Source organism: Hyaena hyaena, unplaced genomic scaffold (genome assembly GCF_003009895.1).
Source record: "Hyaena hyaena isolate Hyena2069 unplaced genomic scaffold, ASM300989v1 scaffold_656, whole genome shotgun sequence".
Lineage (NCBI taxonomy): Eukaryota > Metazoa > Chordata > Mammalia > Carnivora > Hyaenidae > Hyaena > Hyaena hyaena.
In genome coordinates this window covers 781,435-799,167 of record NW_024081286.1, presented here as the reverse complement: position 1 = coordinate 799,167, position 17,733 = coordinate 781,435, and the positions used below count along the sequence as shown (strand labels likewise).

General features: G+C 33.7%; 1 protein-coding gene across 1 annotated transcript in view; it reads right to left on the bottom strand.

Annotated features, from left to right (window-relative positions):
- MALRD1 (MAM and LDL receptor class A domain containing 1) overlaps positions 1-17,733 on the bottom strand; it is an 800,662-nt gene that overhangs the window by 277,117 nt on the left and 505,812 nt on the right. The window contains 1 exon segment of the mRNA XM_039216734.1: positions 3,558-3,741. Coding sequence (XP_039072665.1) covers positions 3,558-3,741 — 184 coding nt within the window.

Here is a 17,733-nt window from a genome sequence, read left to right as displayed (position 1 = left end):
TACATATAAAGCATATATGTCCTCTAACTTCTTCCACACCCACTTTAATCAACTTTAAACTGTGTTCTCCATTATTCTGAAACTTTAAAAATATGCATAGATTCCAGAGTTGTCAGATGGTCCCAGAGAAATCTCAGAGTCTATCATGATCCTGTCATTTTGCAAACGAGAAAACTGAAGCTCTATAACGACAGAGCCAAAGTTAGAGGATTATTGCTAAACCCCTGAAAAAGATTTTAAGTCTATAGAATATATATAAATCTATAAGAACATATGGTGCCTGGCTTTCTGAGATTTTTTCTAGCTTGTCCCCCTTCCCCACTTTAATATGGGTATTCTCTTCCCTTCATTTATCCTTAGTCGACTCAGTGCCATGTCTGCTCACGACGTGCTTGGCTGGGTTTTTGGATGTGAACTGCTAGAACGGAAGAGACTCACGGTGGCTCCAGTTTGAGAGTTCATGTAGTCAGCTGCTCCAAAGCTAGAGTCTACCATAGACAGAGCGCTCGGACCCCCTCATTCTATAAGCGACTGAATCCCTGGCAGTTGCAGCTGGCATTCTCAAACCACATGACTGCATTTTCCAGGGGATAGCCATTGGCTCCTCCTCTTCTCCCTCACAGGCATAAACACTACACAGCTCTTGTGGTTGTTGGTGGTTTGTCCCTATTTGCTTGCATATAGGGATGGGCATAGGGATGCATTTTCACTTAATTTTGTTGCCTAGGTTTTCCGTGACTCATTGACTAGGTGCTATGTTTTGATGTGCGAACTCGGGAAAATCCAAAAACTACTCTGCCATCACAACTACCACCGTGTTCCCATAACTCTCCTGTTTAATATATTTTTTTAAAAACCTCATTGAATTATATTTTAGAATTTACATGTCATTAAGGTCACCTATATTAAGTTTACAATTTAATAGCTTTAGTATATTCATGAAGTTGTGCAAATATTACCATAAAAATGTCGAATATTGGGGCAAATGGGGGCTCATTTGGTTGAAGCTCCAACTTCGGCTCAGGTCACGGGTTTGGTGCATGAGTTTGAGCCCCACACTGTGGTGGCTGCTGTCAGTGTGGAGCCTGCTTTGGGTCCTCTGTCCCCTCCTCTCTCTGCCCCTCTCCCACTTGAGTGCATGCAAGCTCACTCACTCTATCCCAAAAATAATAAACATAAAAAAAGAAAAAAAATGTAGAATATTTTCATCATCCTATCCAAAAATGCCATATTCATTAGCGGTCACTCCCTACACTTTTATCTTTCAGCCCCAAGCAACTACTAACCTACTTTCTGTCTCTGCACATCTAGCTTTATGGATATTTCCTGCAAATGGCATATCATATATGCTCTCTTGTTAGTGGCAGTATGTGGCAGAAAAACAAATATGAGATAATGTTTTAAGTTCTTCACTTCAAATGGTAAACAGCAACAATTCCATGATAGACTTACGGCAACGTGTTTGCATATGATTTGAAGCTGGTTACCTATTGCATGCAGGGCAATAAACCAGCATCCGAATAAGGATGGCGACGTAACTATAAGTATGTAAGTATAAAATGTGATATGTAAATTTTACCATGTGTCCAGACTATCCCAAGCCTGGCACATATATGAACGTATTTAATATTTCCAGACTTTTATGATGGAAGTAGTATCATTATCATCTCCATTTTATTGATAAGGAAACAGAGGAAAAGTAAAATAAAGAAAGTCACACAAACTTGTCAGTGGCGAAGCTGATCACAAACAGTTTGACTCAAGTCTCCTTACTCGTAACGGTAGTGCCTGAGCTTTAGGTGTTTAGTTAAATGCTATGCTCTACTAAATTGGGGATACTGCCAAGCAGTTTAGGGGAACATATTCTGAGTAACTGATATTTTCCTGGCATATAATTTAAACCTATGTGGACAAAATAATCATAGTCTTTTAGATCCAAAAATATTCTTTCAAACTTTCCTCTAATGCCTTTTTCTTCTATCTTAACTAAAACATAATTTGAAAGCCTTCGTTATCTGTAGCAGATGGGGCTTTAAATGTTTTCAATAAAGCAATGACTACTTTGTCCTAAAAAATCTTTGATATACAAGTGACTATATTTAAATACAATTGGTCACCACTGGCCTCTTTATTTTGATGACATAGAAAGAATTATAGACCTAAAAGAAGTTGATCACTAAACATACGATATTAGAATATTTCTCAGTAAGCTCAGCATTAGATTGAGTAGAACAAAATTAATTACAATCATGTAAATTCTCCCAGGACTTTACAAGAAAGGGGAAAAACACAACAGTGCAGACTTCATGAAACTGGCAAAACTGGAATAATAACTCGGATTTCTTCTGTCCTGAATTAACCCATCCAATAATCATTCTGCTTCCCTTGGGAGGAAAGGAATCTCTCCTGTTTAATAAAACTTCTTTCTTTCTAAAATCTTAAAAGCGTTTTGAAAATTTCTTTTGAAGTTGCCAGAATCAAGAACTAACTAAAAGAGAAATTTAGCAAGTTACTAGGAAGGTGATTGGCAAAGAACGGAGGAACCACGTTATTCTAGAATAAGCAGGGATCTTCTAAGATACATTTTCATGATTAAATGTTCAGACCTCATTCTCTGTTGTCCAGCAGCCCTGTTCCAAACATCTCTGAGCCCAAATCCCAGCCCCTTCTTGACATGGACGCCTGGCCCTCTGTGCTCCTTAGATCACCTGGGATCTTTGAAGCAGCGTTGCTCATGAAAAGAGCAGATGCTATTGTATCACCAAATACTGAATCACATTTTTGACCTGCCTCAGTGACACGATGCTTTAACTTGAGAGCAATAATAAAATTAAACAGTACTCAAGTTTAGCTCTCAGTCCCAGGAGGCTGCCTCCAAGTGAATCAGTATAGAACTTGTTGGTGGTATTCACCACATGGCACTTTTTTGGAAATCAGATGGAATAGTGCCTTCTCAGAAAGAGTGCTGCCAGTTGTGAAATTGTGCAAGTGAATTTATAATGGTTTTTGACATTCTCTGGGGAGTTCTGTAAAGAAAATCTAAGTATAGTTATACTTCACATTTGGAAGGGTGATAAATGTTAGCCAGATTTTTCAAGTTGCTGTTCACTTGCTAAGAGTAGCATTTTAAATACCCAAAGCCTTGCTCTCACCTCGAGTTCTGCTTGAGTTACACCTGGTTGAATTTATTTCACATATATCAGCTAAGTGACAGCTCTCTGACAATGTTTTCCTGGTTCACTTTAAATTAATTTGGATAAATGTACGTAAATATTAGGCATACACTTTAAATCGTGTTGAAGAATAAATGCAAAGGAGAATACTTCTACATGAAGGAAAGGGCATGGTCTGAAAGGAAGAAAGGAATCGAGAGTGTGTGCAGTTGTGGGATGGAGAAGTATCCCTCTTACCCTGTCAGTTCAACAATGAGGAAATGATCTCTTTCAATTGATTTTTATGGATGTACCAAATATATAAACAGCAGAACATCTTATAAATGAGAAGATGAAATGGCTGACGAAAGCAGTTCCAAATAGAAACGATTTCCAGAAACTCACCAGTCGTGCAGTTTTCAAATTCAATGTCATCAATGGCAGCTCCTCCTCCCAGATCCCTTGTTCTGATGCCTTGAAATATGACTTCAAAATTCCTTAACTTGCCTAGCAGGATGACAGCCTTTTGCCACCGATCGCCGGAGCCCTGCCCACCTTCTTGCCACACTTTTGACAATCCTTTCTCGGTCTGAAGGTAACAAGTTTGCATGAGAGAGAAAAGAAGAGAAAAAGCGAAGTTTAGAATGGAAGAATTTGATTAGTGAAAACTGGTGGGAAAACAGACACTGAAATTCTGACACTTTCCATGATATCCTTTACCTCATCCAAACAGAGGGGCATTGATCCACTACAGTGTTTCCTAACAGACATACTGATAAATCTGTTTTGTGTTTTCAGAGACACCATTATTTAAAAGTATCCTCAGTCCATTCCATCTCTCCCTTGTCTGCACACAAACTCCTCGATATCTGATGGGAGCTGAACATTTTACAGAAGCCCTGGACTTTTAGCTTGGGATGCTCACCCAAATGTCTATTCATATTCTGTAAGTATTTAGATCATTGCGCCCTTCAAAGAGATGAAATAACTTATATAAGCAATGAGGAAAAAAAGAAATGAAAGGAGGAATATGTGGGAGAAATCCCTATCCCTGCTGATATGACAAAGGAAATATGAAGTGAGCCACGGTGGCAAAGTGATGATTTCTGAGATCTGTAGGATTTCAAAAATACTATTATTCTATTATTTTGGCTATTAAAAAAATTCTATTATAGTATGATTACTATGTGAGTGTCAAGTACAACTATCTCTTCACACATTCTTCAGTTATAAAGGAAAATTTAATTTTCTGAAAGCTTATGTAAGTATCTCCTCTGAATGCTTAAGGTTGGCTTTCATTGTTCTTTGCTATTCTGGGCCTAGCTCCTCCTGAGAATTACCTGTTTTAATAAATCATCATGGTGGACACAGAGTAAAGAAAAATAAACTATGCATTTACTATACATAGCATTATACATATATATACACACATATCCATCCATACATACATAATTATGCTTATGGTTACCCCCGATAATTACTATCTCAGGGTTCACTTTTTTGATTTAATGACAAATTAACAACAACAACAACAACAATGACAATGTTTTGTGTCCGAAGCTTGCAATCAAAACTGTGGAGCAGGAAGATGCACTGAAAATCAAGCAAGCTGTTCTAATAGATTCATAACATATAGCTATGAGATACATAATATACAGGTATGCTTTTTTAAGTATGGGCTAAAGAAAAAAGAGAAATATTTGCAAAAAGAAGATCCAGAGGGGTTATATTTTCATAGGGTTGTACTTTTACAGCACTAATGTTGATAAATATGGCTGACACCTTGTTCTGCTGAGGGAGGAGACAGAATCAAGCAGTTCTTTCTCGGTTGAATTACAGAGAAAATGGAACCACCTATCAGTTAATACAAAATTAACTTTGCAAAAGCAACTAACAGTGTCCAGATAGATCTTTGAACAGTTTTTCCAAAAAAACAACGACAAATCTTTATACTCAGAGACTCATGTAACTTTAGCCTTGAAGAGGATGGGAAATTCACACCTAATTAATGGAATTTCGTATCTTTTATGATGACTAAAGAAGAGAAGCCTTTTCCAAGGTTAATCTTTGAAAGTTAGTGATGTGGAATCAAAGGAATGATTAGTTAAATTAAAGATTAAAGTAGAGGGGAGCTGTTGGACACATAGCAACATAACAGCCATGGATATTGATAAAGTCTGTCTTAATTTACAAAATTAATTCACTTTGCTAATATTTCCTATTAATCAGCTTCTGAAGTTTCTAGAGTTACTCATTAACTAGGACAAGCCCCCAAAGGGTTTTCCACAAATACCATCATAGAAGGTGGTGTGATCACTTTAATCAATAACATAAAAACCATTTCTTAAATGTTACAACTGACCTTCTAATAAAAAAAGGATATTTGAAAATAAATCCAATATCATTTTATATAGGAAGAAATAAAAACAAGGGTGAGTTCTTTTGAAAACCAATTGTGGATCAACCTAATGGTGGGTTATTTGAGAATATCATTCTAACATATTTACTATTATTTCACTTTAAATATAACATGAAATCTTATCCTCATGTAAAATGGAGGTTGATTTACTTATTGACTTATCTGTCCATTTATTCATTTGCTCAGCAAACATTCGATGTTCACATGTACTATAATGGTATATACCAGGAATAAAAAGGTGAAAAAAAGAGAGTTTAACCTGTGGAGGTAAAGATCTAATATGAGAGAGGCATAAAAATAACTTACTACAAAAAGGCAATATAAATTTTATTATTTAATATATTTATTTTCCGATATATATTAATATATATCAGAATACTTTTAAAAATTTTTAATGTTTATTTATTTTTGAGAGACAGACAGATCATGAGCAGGAGATGGGCAGAGAGACAGAAAGACACAGAATCTGAAACTCCAGGCTCTGAGCTATCAGCATAGAGCCCAATGCAGGGCTTGAACCCACGAACTGTGAGATCATGACCTGAGCCGAAGTTGGACGCTTAACCGACTGAGCCACCCAGGCGCCTCAGAAAAATAAAAAAAAAAAAAAAAAAAAAGAAGTTATATATCAATCAAATGTTTATCCCACACACATTTTTACTTTACTTATTTACTTAATATTCTGATTTTAATTCTTTCTAAGTTGAGAAATGAAAAATCTCTTGCTTTCAACTCATGACTTTGCCACTGGCCAAAGATTTATCTCTTACATTCATTCATATGGATGTTAAATTCAAAACCCAAGGCAATAAACAGATCAAAAGTGATTGGACACACTAATAATAGTAAAAATAGACATTAATACCCTAATGATTAAATTACATGAATTGAAGGAATACTCTCTTATTATTTAACCTTGTATCCAACTTTAAACTGATATTACACGTATTACACATATTGACTCTTTATCTATATATTGTATATTTGTTACAGCAATGTATTTGACTTCATACTTTATGTCAATATTTCCCTTTTGTGTCATGAAAAGAAAATTAGCAAGAAATACTAAAATAAGAGTCGCTTCAATATACAAATTAATAAGGTATATCATTTAGAATGTCAGTTTCAGAGGTTTGAGATGAATATATAAATTTTCCCTAAAGAGCAGCCAATTTTTTTAAAACCCATGGATCAACAACTTTCTATCCACTGAACCCTTTTTCATATTTTGAATCTATTTCTGGAGTTTCTGTATCAGTCTCTAATCTCTCAATTGCTCCATCAACATCATACTTACTAAGTTACCATATTTTCTTTTTCTGGAAAGATTTGAACAGATTTGTTTTCCATATCCCTCCTCCCCATAATAACAAATAAAATCCCTGAACGTTATAGATAGTTTCATATAAACACAAGAAGATTATGAAAAGTGGAGAGAAAACAGATTACCTGGGAATTTCAGGACTGAAGGAATCATAAGATGGTGAGTTTCCTAAGGTTTCTTTTGTATCACACATTGCCAAATGAATATGAGAATCTGGCAACATGAAAATCCAACAGGCAGAGATTACTGTCTCTAGGCAAAGGGCCAGGAAAAAGAAAGTCTAGCAAGAAAGAAAACATTTTGATAATGACTGTTCTCTAACAGCCAGACATCATAGAAGATTTATACTGTACCCCCATACCACCAACAGCAAAGGCTGAGCAGAGACCCTAGACTTCCACCCACATCAGGTCCCAGGGGCCCCAAGACCCTTCTTCCCAAGACTTTATCAAATGAAGGAAAATTAAGAATTTGTCACCAGTAGACACATCTTAAATGAATAGCTAAAAGAATTTCTTTAAGCATAAAAGAAATGATAAAAGAATGAATCTTAGACTGTCAAGAATAGTCAAAACAAACAAACAAACAACGACAACAACAAATCAAAACAAAAAATACACAGCCAAAATGAGTAAATGCAGTAATCTTTTCTTATCCTCATCTACAGGGCTCAAATGAGGCCGGGTGTTGCTTGTTCTGTATTACAAGCCCAGAAAGATGAGTTAATTCTTGAAGGCAATGACATTGAATTCATATCAATGCTGTATCAAATCAAAGCTGTACTGATTTAGGACTTTTTCTTAAAGGATAGATAGATAGATAGATAGATAGATAGATAGATAGACAGACAGATAGTTGATAGATAGAAGATAGATAATTTTTGATGGTTGAGAAAAATTAAAACACTGTGTAATATGGTTCTCAATGTATGTAAAGGAAAGAGTTAAGGTATAAACATTATGAGTATAAGAGAGTAAAGACATAAAGGAAGGTAAAATTTCTACACTTGAGCCTATTAAGTCTTAATGTTACATTATAATAGGTCACATTTTCATTCTTATTTTTTTCTTTTGTTTTTCTCAGTCATTCATTCTCCCAAATGAACCTTAGAGTAATTTCATGAATAACTGAAATACTGAATTGTTTTACCCTGAGGCATCATTTATTTTTTGACTTGTTCGGGACTCTATGCCACTTATTGAAATTTTAGTCTTTTTAATAAGTTACAGACTTATCATAACATTTATTTAGATATATGACAATGTGTTTTACAATGGTGAGTGGAATACAGCAAAGAACTTGCCTTCTTCCTTTTCCTAAATAACCAGAGACAACAACTAGCATCACTACGGATGCATGACTTCATAGGCCAAAGTTCTAAGAGGCCAAATATCTATTAAAAGATGATGATAAGCTGAACAATATAATACCTATCACAGAATTTTAAAAACAGACAAAAGCAGAGTTGTAGTGCTGGGTACTGTATGGAAGTGTTCAATCACTAAACTGTGCACTATATTTTATTCATGAAACTAATATTATACAATATATCAACTATCTACATTTTAAGTAAAAACAAAAACATATTAAAAAATAAAAATAAAAGACTTAATACATACACCTGAGAAGCAAAGATATGGCAATATAAAACTGGTAATAATAAAAATAACTAGAAATATTGCATATGACAAATATAATATGTACATAAAGAGCAAATAGGTGTAGAAAGTAGCAGGATGGTTACAACTGAAGAATTAATAAGTGAGTAGAAAGATTCAATTGTGAAACTCAGAGAAGTCAGCAGCAAAATGAAGAATAGGAATTTAAAAAAAAAAAATCTAAAGAATATTTTAAGGATAAAAATAGAAAGGTCATATATAGATAAAAGGAGTTCTATAAAGATTAAGAAATAACAGGGTAAACAGAAACATATAAAAATAATACAGATAATACTTCAGAAGTTAGAGAAGACTGAAAGGGATCATGAGGTGTCAAACAAGATAGAAAAGGAAGACAAATGCACTTACGTGTGTATGGTAAACTTAAAAATATGAAAGAAAAAATGCAGAAAGTTTCCAGAAACATAAAAGGTCAATAATTACATGGAAATCAGACTGACTCATAGTAACCTTGGATATAAGTGAATAATAAACTAATAACTGCAAGTACTGAATGAAATGATCTTGAACCTTGAGTTTTATATCCAGCCAAACTGTCAAATACGAAAATATAAAAATATTGTCATCAGACATACAAGACCTCAATTTGGACATAAAAAGAAACCATATGTAAAATAAGAAAATATTGGAGTATGTGTTAAAATAAGAAAAGAAATCCAAGGGAATCGTGCAAAAGATAGAAAGCAAGGGCTGTCTTCAAATACAAAAGTTGAGACCAAAGAAAACAGAAAGTTATCACAAATACTCTAGAGTCAAAAATATAGAAAATATTAACATTTTCCATTCTTATGACAGTGAAAAGGAAAATGGTAGACAGGACAGAGATAACATTGTCATCATAGCATGATAAAGGTCTTGTCTAATTAAGAGGAAGAAATTAATGGGGATAAATAAGCACAAGCATTTTTTTTAAACTTAAAGGCCAAAACCATCCTAGAAACACAAATCAAATGTAAAATTAAAAAAAAAAAAAGAGTAATAATGGCAGTAAGCCTTACCATAAGAACAATAATAGAAATATAAATAGGTTAAAGACTAAAAACTAAATTATAAAAATAGCCCCGAAAAGTCAATAGGAAAAATGACAGAGTAGAAAAAAATATGTAAGAGATATTTACAATTTATGTAAGAAGAAACTTTAAAGATCAAATGGCATGTAAGGAGATGCTCAGACTGTGCAAATCAGGTAATGGCAGGGTGAACTGGCAAAATACGATGAGGACACCTCACAGAGTGTTTGCAGCAGTAGGAGATAATTAACTGGATGCATATATCCAAACAAAGATGGATATTTAAGATACAGATTGAAAGGGAAAGAGTAATAAACAGAATGAAAGTTATGACATACTAGGACATATATTATAAAAATACATATAGCCAAGCATACATATTAGAGTGGTTGCCTGGAAGGAAAGAGGAATGAGACAGAAAATGAAGATAAAAAATTAATTAAAAGATACAATACAGAATGAAAGGACACACTCCAACAACAGCAAACATGAAATAAATTAAAAATTGGCAAAACTATGTTTTTTTTAATATAATTATATTGTCCTTGGCTAATGTGCTGGACTCTGAGTAGGTGTACTAATTTTTTCAATATTTAGTATTAGTGTTTAAAATTAGACAATCATATTGTCCTATTACATGGGTTTTATTTGATCCTTGTTAATATGTATTCTTTTGTCTTTTTATGTTATTCTTACACTGCCTTGAACTTCCAGAACACTGTCAAACAATGGGTATAATAGTGGTTGTTTCGAGCAAGTAAGAGAAATACAGGTTATCACAAACAAAACCTCAACCTATAAGCATTTTAGAAGTATAACCTGTGAAAATTTTGAAGAAATTACATTTTGATTACACACTAATAACTTAATCACTCTCCTGGTTCCATGCTGAAGAGGCCTAACTGTGAGGAGAGACAACCAGTGGTGTTAAGGGAAAAAGGGAGCTGCCAGTGGAAGTTGAATGTATCTTCCCCATGTCCCAGGAGGGCATTGAGTAGACCTTGTAGGAGTTTTTATGGATCATTATTCACACTGCAATTTACAAGAACGGGTTGTCTCTCTATATGAGCTGGTATGGGTCCAGAGAGTACAAGGAAAAATCACTTACCATTGAAGAGAACTCATTAGCTTAGTTGGATACTAAAGTGAGCAATCAAAATAACACCAAGATGACCTCACAGCGATTAGAACGGCAGTATTAAAAAAAGAAAGAAAGTAACTAATGTTGGTAAGGATGTGGAAAAACAAACCCTTGTGGACTGTTGTTGATAATGTGAAATGGTGCAGACACTATGGATGACAGCAAGGCAATTCCTCAAAGACTAAAAATGTAACTAGAGTATTATCTAGCAATTCTTCTTCTAGGTATATTTGGAAAGGTATATACCTTGGAATCAAGAACTTGAAGAGAAATATTTGTGCATCTATGTGCATGGCAGCATTATTCACAATAGCCAAAGTACTGAAGAAAACCCAAGTGCCCATTAGCAGATGAATGGATAATTAAAATGTGGTCACACATATCATGAAATATTATTTGCCCTATGAAGGAAGGGCATGTGAGACATCCTACAACACAGATAAACCTTGAAGACATCATACTAAATGAAATAGGCCAATCACAAAAGGACAAATACTGTCTGATTCCACTTATTTGAGGCATTAAAGTAGTCAAACCTATAGAGACAGAAAGTAAAATACTGGCTACCAAGGGTTGGGGAAGGATTAAAAGGGGATTCTTTTTAATACTTAGAGAGTTTCAGTTATCCGACATTAATTCTTAGATGGTTGATGGTGATGGCTGCACGATAATGTGAACGTACTAAGTGTCACTGAACTGTACACTTGAAGACTGTTAAGATAAATTTTATGTTTTATGTATTTTACCATAGTTTTAAAAATAAATTTAAAACATCACATCAAAGGATCCTGTTGCAAAGATGGTTCAACATTTGAAAACAAAGTAATATAACCCATCACATGAATAGACAAAAAACAAAAATCATATTATTATATTAAAAATTATAAAAATATTATATTAAAAATAAACACCCTTTATGATAAAAACTTTCAGCATACTAGGAATATAGGGGAACTTCAACTTGATAAAGAACATCTACAAAAATGTGTAGGAAATATTATGGAAACTCAGTTTTTCCACTATGATCGTGTATCTTAGGCAAGAATGTTGACTCTCACCATTCCTTTTAACACTGTACTGTAAGTCTGTGCCTTTCAATAAGGCAATAAAAGTAAATAAAAGGTAATACAGATTGGAAGGAAGATATTAAACGATTTTTGTTCATAGATGACATGATTGTCCATGTGGAAAATCTGAACCAATTAAAAGACAAACAAAAACAACACAAAACATCCTGGAAAAAAAAACAGATGATTAAAGCATCGTTGCAGGTTATGAGGTTAACATACAAAAGTCTACTGCTTTCTTATATACCACAACAAAGTGGGATTTGAAATTAAAAACATAATGCCGTCTACATTAGCACTGTGCCCCCCCTCAAAAAAAAGTCTAACAAAAAACAAACGAGATCTACATGAGGAAAACTACATTACTCCAATGAATGAAATCAAAGGACTAAATAAATTGGGATATATTCCATGTTCATGGATAAGACTCAATATTGTCAAGATGTCCTTTCTTCCCAACTTGACCTATAAATTCAATGCAACCCCTATCAAAATCCCAGCAAGTTGTTCTGTGGATACTAACAAATATATCTCTAAAGTTCATAAAAAAGACTTAGAAAAATTAACACAATATTAAAGGAGAATAAAGTTGGAGGACTGATGTTATCTGACTTAAAGACTTACTATAAAGCTATAGTAATCAAGACAAGGTGGTATTGATGAAAGAATAGACAAATAGCTAAACGGGACAGAACAGACTCTTGAGGTAGATTTCCACAAACAGAGTGAGCTGATCTTTTACCAAAGAACATAATCAAGCAAAAAGTCTCTTCAACAAATGATGCTGGAACAAATTGGACATCCATATGAAAAGAAATGAACCAAGACACAGACCTTACACCCATCACAAAAATTAATTCCAAATGACTTACAGACCCCTATATGTAAAATGTAAAACTAAAAATCTCCTCAAAGCTAACAGGAAAAATCCTAAATGAGCTTAGGGTATGGTAATACCTTCTTAGACACAACACCAAAGACAAAATCCATGAAACTAATAAGTTGCTAAGCAAGAATTCATTAAAACTAAAAACACTCGCTCTGTAAAATTAGAAGACAGGCCCACATTGGGAGAACATTATTTGCAGAAGATACTTTTGATAAAGGACTGTTATCCAAATTATACAAAGAATTCTTAAAACTCAACAATAAAGAACCCAATTAAAAAATGCCAATGACCTTGATAGTTCACCAAAGAAGATAGTCAGATGGCAAATACATATATGAAGTGATATGTCATCAGAGAAATGCAAATTAACAGAATAGTGAGATCCTACTACAGGATGGCTAAAATCCACAACACTGACAACACCAAGTGATGGTAAGTATGTGGAGCAATAGGAACTCTAACTCATTACCTGGTGAGAATGTAAAGTAATACTGTTACTTTGCAAGACAGTTTGGCAGTTTATTACAAAAGTGAACATGCTCTCACAATCCAGCAATTACACTCCTGGGTATTTATTAAAATAAGTTAAAAATGTATGGTCACATAAAAATCTGAACATGGATGCTTATAGCAGCTTTATTCATAACTGCCAAAATGTGGAATAAACCAAGATGTCTTTCTGTGGGTAAATGGATAAATTCTGGTACATCCAGACAATGGAATATTATTCAGTGCCATAAAAAGGAGGGGGGGTGATATGAGTATAAACCCATGAAAAGACACGGAGGAATTTTAAATGCAAATTACCATTAAAAGAAGTCAATCTGAAAAGATTCAAATCCACACTGTGATTTCAACAATATGATATTCTGGATAAGGCAAAATTTAGACACAATAAAAAGATCAGCATTTGTAGGTGCTAGTGGAGAGAGAAATGAATAGACAGAGCACAGAGGATTTTTATGGGGGTAAAAACACTCTCTCCGTATGATATTACAAAGGTTATTTGTTATTATATAACTTTTGTCCAAATCTACAGAATGTATAACATCAAAACTGAACCCTAGGTGAACTATGGACTTTGGGGAATGGTGATATGTCAATCTAAGTTTATACTTGGTCAAAAATGTACCATTCTGTTGAGTGATATTGATAATGGGGAAGACCAGGTATGTGTGGGAGAAGGTGATATATGGGAAATCTCTGTACCTTCCTCTCCATTGTATTATAAACTTAAAATTGCTTTAAAAAATAAAGTCTTAAAAGAAAGAAACTATCAAAAATCTTAAGGAAGTTCAATAAGTAATTGAAATGGATAATTTGAGAACATAAAGGATTGGGGGATATTAAAAAAAAGGTTTCAGGAAAAAGAGAGCTAGTACTAAAGTAGAGAATTAATATTTCTGGAAGCCAAATATGTGATATAAAAGATGAAATAAAGTTATCTCAAAAATACAGGATGTGGAATACTTATGTGTCTCCAGTCTTTGAAATCAGACTCCTAGGTCTAAACCTTAGCTCTGTCCATTGCTAGTAGTTATTCCATCTATAAAATGCAGAGTAAATGTGCTTATCTCATAGGGTTGTTGTGAGGAATAAAAAGAAGTAATCTTAATAGAGCTGTTACATTCATTATTGATATTGTAATGTTTACCATTAACATTTTTCAGCAGAAATGCAAAGAATTGAATATTATGAGTGAAAGAAAAGACAAGAGATGTGAATAGACTTAGAAAATCCATATTTAAATATAAAAATTACAAAAATAAAGGGAAAAAGATTGAGGAGAACCAATAATCAGAAAAAATAATAAAAGAAAATTCCTGAGCTGAAGAACAACTCAAAATTTTAAGATCAAAACATTCTTGTGCAATCTCTAAACTCTAAGTTTAAAAGAAATTGTCACAAATTTCCAGAAATAAGAAGTTTATAGACCAAAAAATGATGATTATATTGTTATCAGGGTTATTTAAAATGAAACATTAAATATATAAAACAATAGAACAAAATTTTCAGACTTCTGAGAGTCACAAACAAAAAGAAAAAGTCAAACAAGACAAAACATAAAAAAGGTGATCCTAGAAACTATACCTAAGCCAACATAGCCTTTCTGTGTCAACTACAAAGATTTAAGCACATTGTGTTCTTGTCCTTTTGAGATGCCTGTCATTTCCTCCTGCCATGGAACTCATCTAACAAGAAACAAACAAAACAAAACAAAAACAAAACTAAAAAAAACCTACTCTCTTTCCCTAATATTCATAATGCCTTTAATGCTTGAAAAATTATTATATCCACTCCAAAATGCTTCTGTAGAAAACAACTGTCATGACATTCTGGAAAAGCCAAATCTATAGTGAAGGCAAACAGATCAGTGGCTGTCAGTGGTTCATCAGTGGAGGGAACTGAATACGAGAAGCACAGGGAATTATTCAGAACAGTGAAACTTTTCTGTATGAGAACATGGTAACTAAGCATTGAGCATTTGTTAAAAACCCACAGAACTTTATGGCATGGAGAGTAACCTTAACGTATGTAATTTTTAAAAAATCCTTTAAGAGGTTGAAATACCCCAGGAAAGAACACATAATGTGAGAAAATAACCTAACTGTATTATAAGTAGATGGAATAAGCTCACCAAGGGGATGGGGGAATAAGGCGCTCACCTGAGTAAATGTGGAAATGAAGAGAGACTATTAGACTAATGCAAAAGAACTCCACATTAGCACTATAGTCTAGTTGTTTCCCGTGGGAGTAAGGAGTGAACAATTCTAAGTTACTACACATGTATACTACAATTGAATTAATTAAATGCATAGAAGATGTTGGATGGCAGGTTTCTTAGGGATTGAGAGGCTACATATAAGCTAAGTGAGATGGCTAAAATTAAGATGTAGTGATTGACTATATTGGAGACAATATAAATTTGCATTTAGATTCATATAGATACAGATAGTTGCAAACAGAAATATTTATAGACATGTGTATACGCACAGATTAGCATACACACACCTATCTCCTAGCTCTGTCAGCTAAGAGATCCTGCAAGTAACAAAACCCCATTAGCGAGGAATATACCTAGTGCCCAGATCTAGCTAAAAGGCACCAGGGGTCCTTGGAGAAACTGGTGATTCTGCGACTGGGTTGGAAAATATACAACAAGAGTCTGGGGCATCTTGTAGTACCAGAAATTAAAAAAAAAAAAAAAAATACTCTCCTCCAACCCCCACCAAAAAAAAAAAAAAAAAGGAAAACAAAACAAGAATACCTACAATGACGGGAGCATGTCAGAGGGACACAGGGGTTTCCAATGCCCAAAGCTGGCACAGCTTCAGAACAAAATAAAGCAGTACTGGATTATAACCCACAGTATAAAATAAATATCAATTAGCCCGTACTGACCTAAATAAATGGTTAAATAAATTAGATAAATCTATAGTGAAAAATTCCAAATAATTAATGTACATATTGTACCCTTAAGGAGGAGTCCACTAACTTCTCCCTTCTTCAGTGTGAACTGCACAGAGTGACATTCCAAATTTACCGTAGGGGGGGTGGGGGTGGGGAAGAGTAACATTTACCTGACAAACCTGACAAACATCACCGCAAGCCACGTGATCAAAATGAACATCCCAGTGACGTTGTGTTTTGATAACACACATCTTTAAAGTAATCATATGTTAAGAATCACAACACATTACGCCTAGTCTAATCGTAAGAAAAACACCAGGTTAAATACTAATTGGTGGACATATTATAAAGTACATGACCAGTAATCCTCAAGATCATCAAGGTCATGAAAACCAAGGAATGCTTGAGAAACTATCACAGCCAAGAGGAGGCCAAGACGGCCTGACCTGGGCAGGAGAAAAATGGTACTAGGGGAAAACTGGAGAATTCTGAATCAAGTCTGAGCTTCAATTACTAATAACATATGACCTTGGTTAGCTAATTGTGACAAATGTGCCATACTAGAATGAGATGTTAGTAACAGGAAAATCTGGGGTGTGGGCTATACAAGAACTCTTTATACTATCTTTGCAATAATTACCGTAACTCTAAAACTATTCTTAATAGTTTAATAAATGCAATTTTAAAAATCTGTTCTCTCTATATATATGTACATATATTTGTAATTATATCTGTATTTTAATATAATATTTATTTATCTAATTTTATCTAATTTTATATTATTCCCATGAGAAAATAGAATTCATCAAATCAAATTGGTGAGAAGGCCAAAAAATTAATAACTGTAAAAACCATTTGACCTTTACTCATTGTAAGATAACAGAGAACAGTTTCCAAATACTCAAACTTTCTTTTTGTGTCTGGTACAGTCATGATTTTTTTCTTTGGTTCCTTTTTTAAAAAAATTCATAAATCAAAAAAAAATTAAACATGTTCAAATAGGCATTATGCTCATAAGATATTGAGCATAAAAGGTAGGTTAAAAAATGAAAAGCTATATAGGAATCATTTTGAACCTAACCAATAGAAGAAAAGTCATTTAATACATGGGTGGCACTAATCACTGACGTAGCAGACAAAATTCCTCCTTGCCTCTGGACCACGGTAAAACATTGAATATTTGAAGTCACATGGCTGATGTTACTGGTATTAAAATCTTCCAGAGTTACAATATTTTAAAATATCTTTTAAAGAATGGAAAGGAGTATTTAGAACTTAGAATAATATCTGTATCAAGGAGATAAATATATATAGTATTTTAAATAATCTAAAATATAATCTAAAGTATTTTCTAAAATATTCAGCATTTAAAAATAAATGCTAGAAATTTCTTTAAAACTGCAAGCATATTGTTCATAGTTTATAAAGAAGTTAATGCTATTTTGAATTTTCAAGAATAGAAATGAAATCAAGTGTAGGGTATTTTTAAATTGCATAAAATCTCTTCCTCAGAAATCTCTTACAAACAGTCATTATACTTGGAGTAATAACTTTAGTCAGTGGCTTTTGAGTTTATAGAAATTTGATGCTGGGGGGGGAATAATATCGAGAGGTAGATCAATATACACACTGGGTAGACAT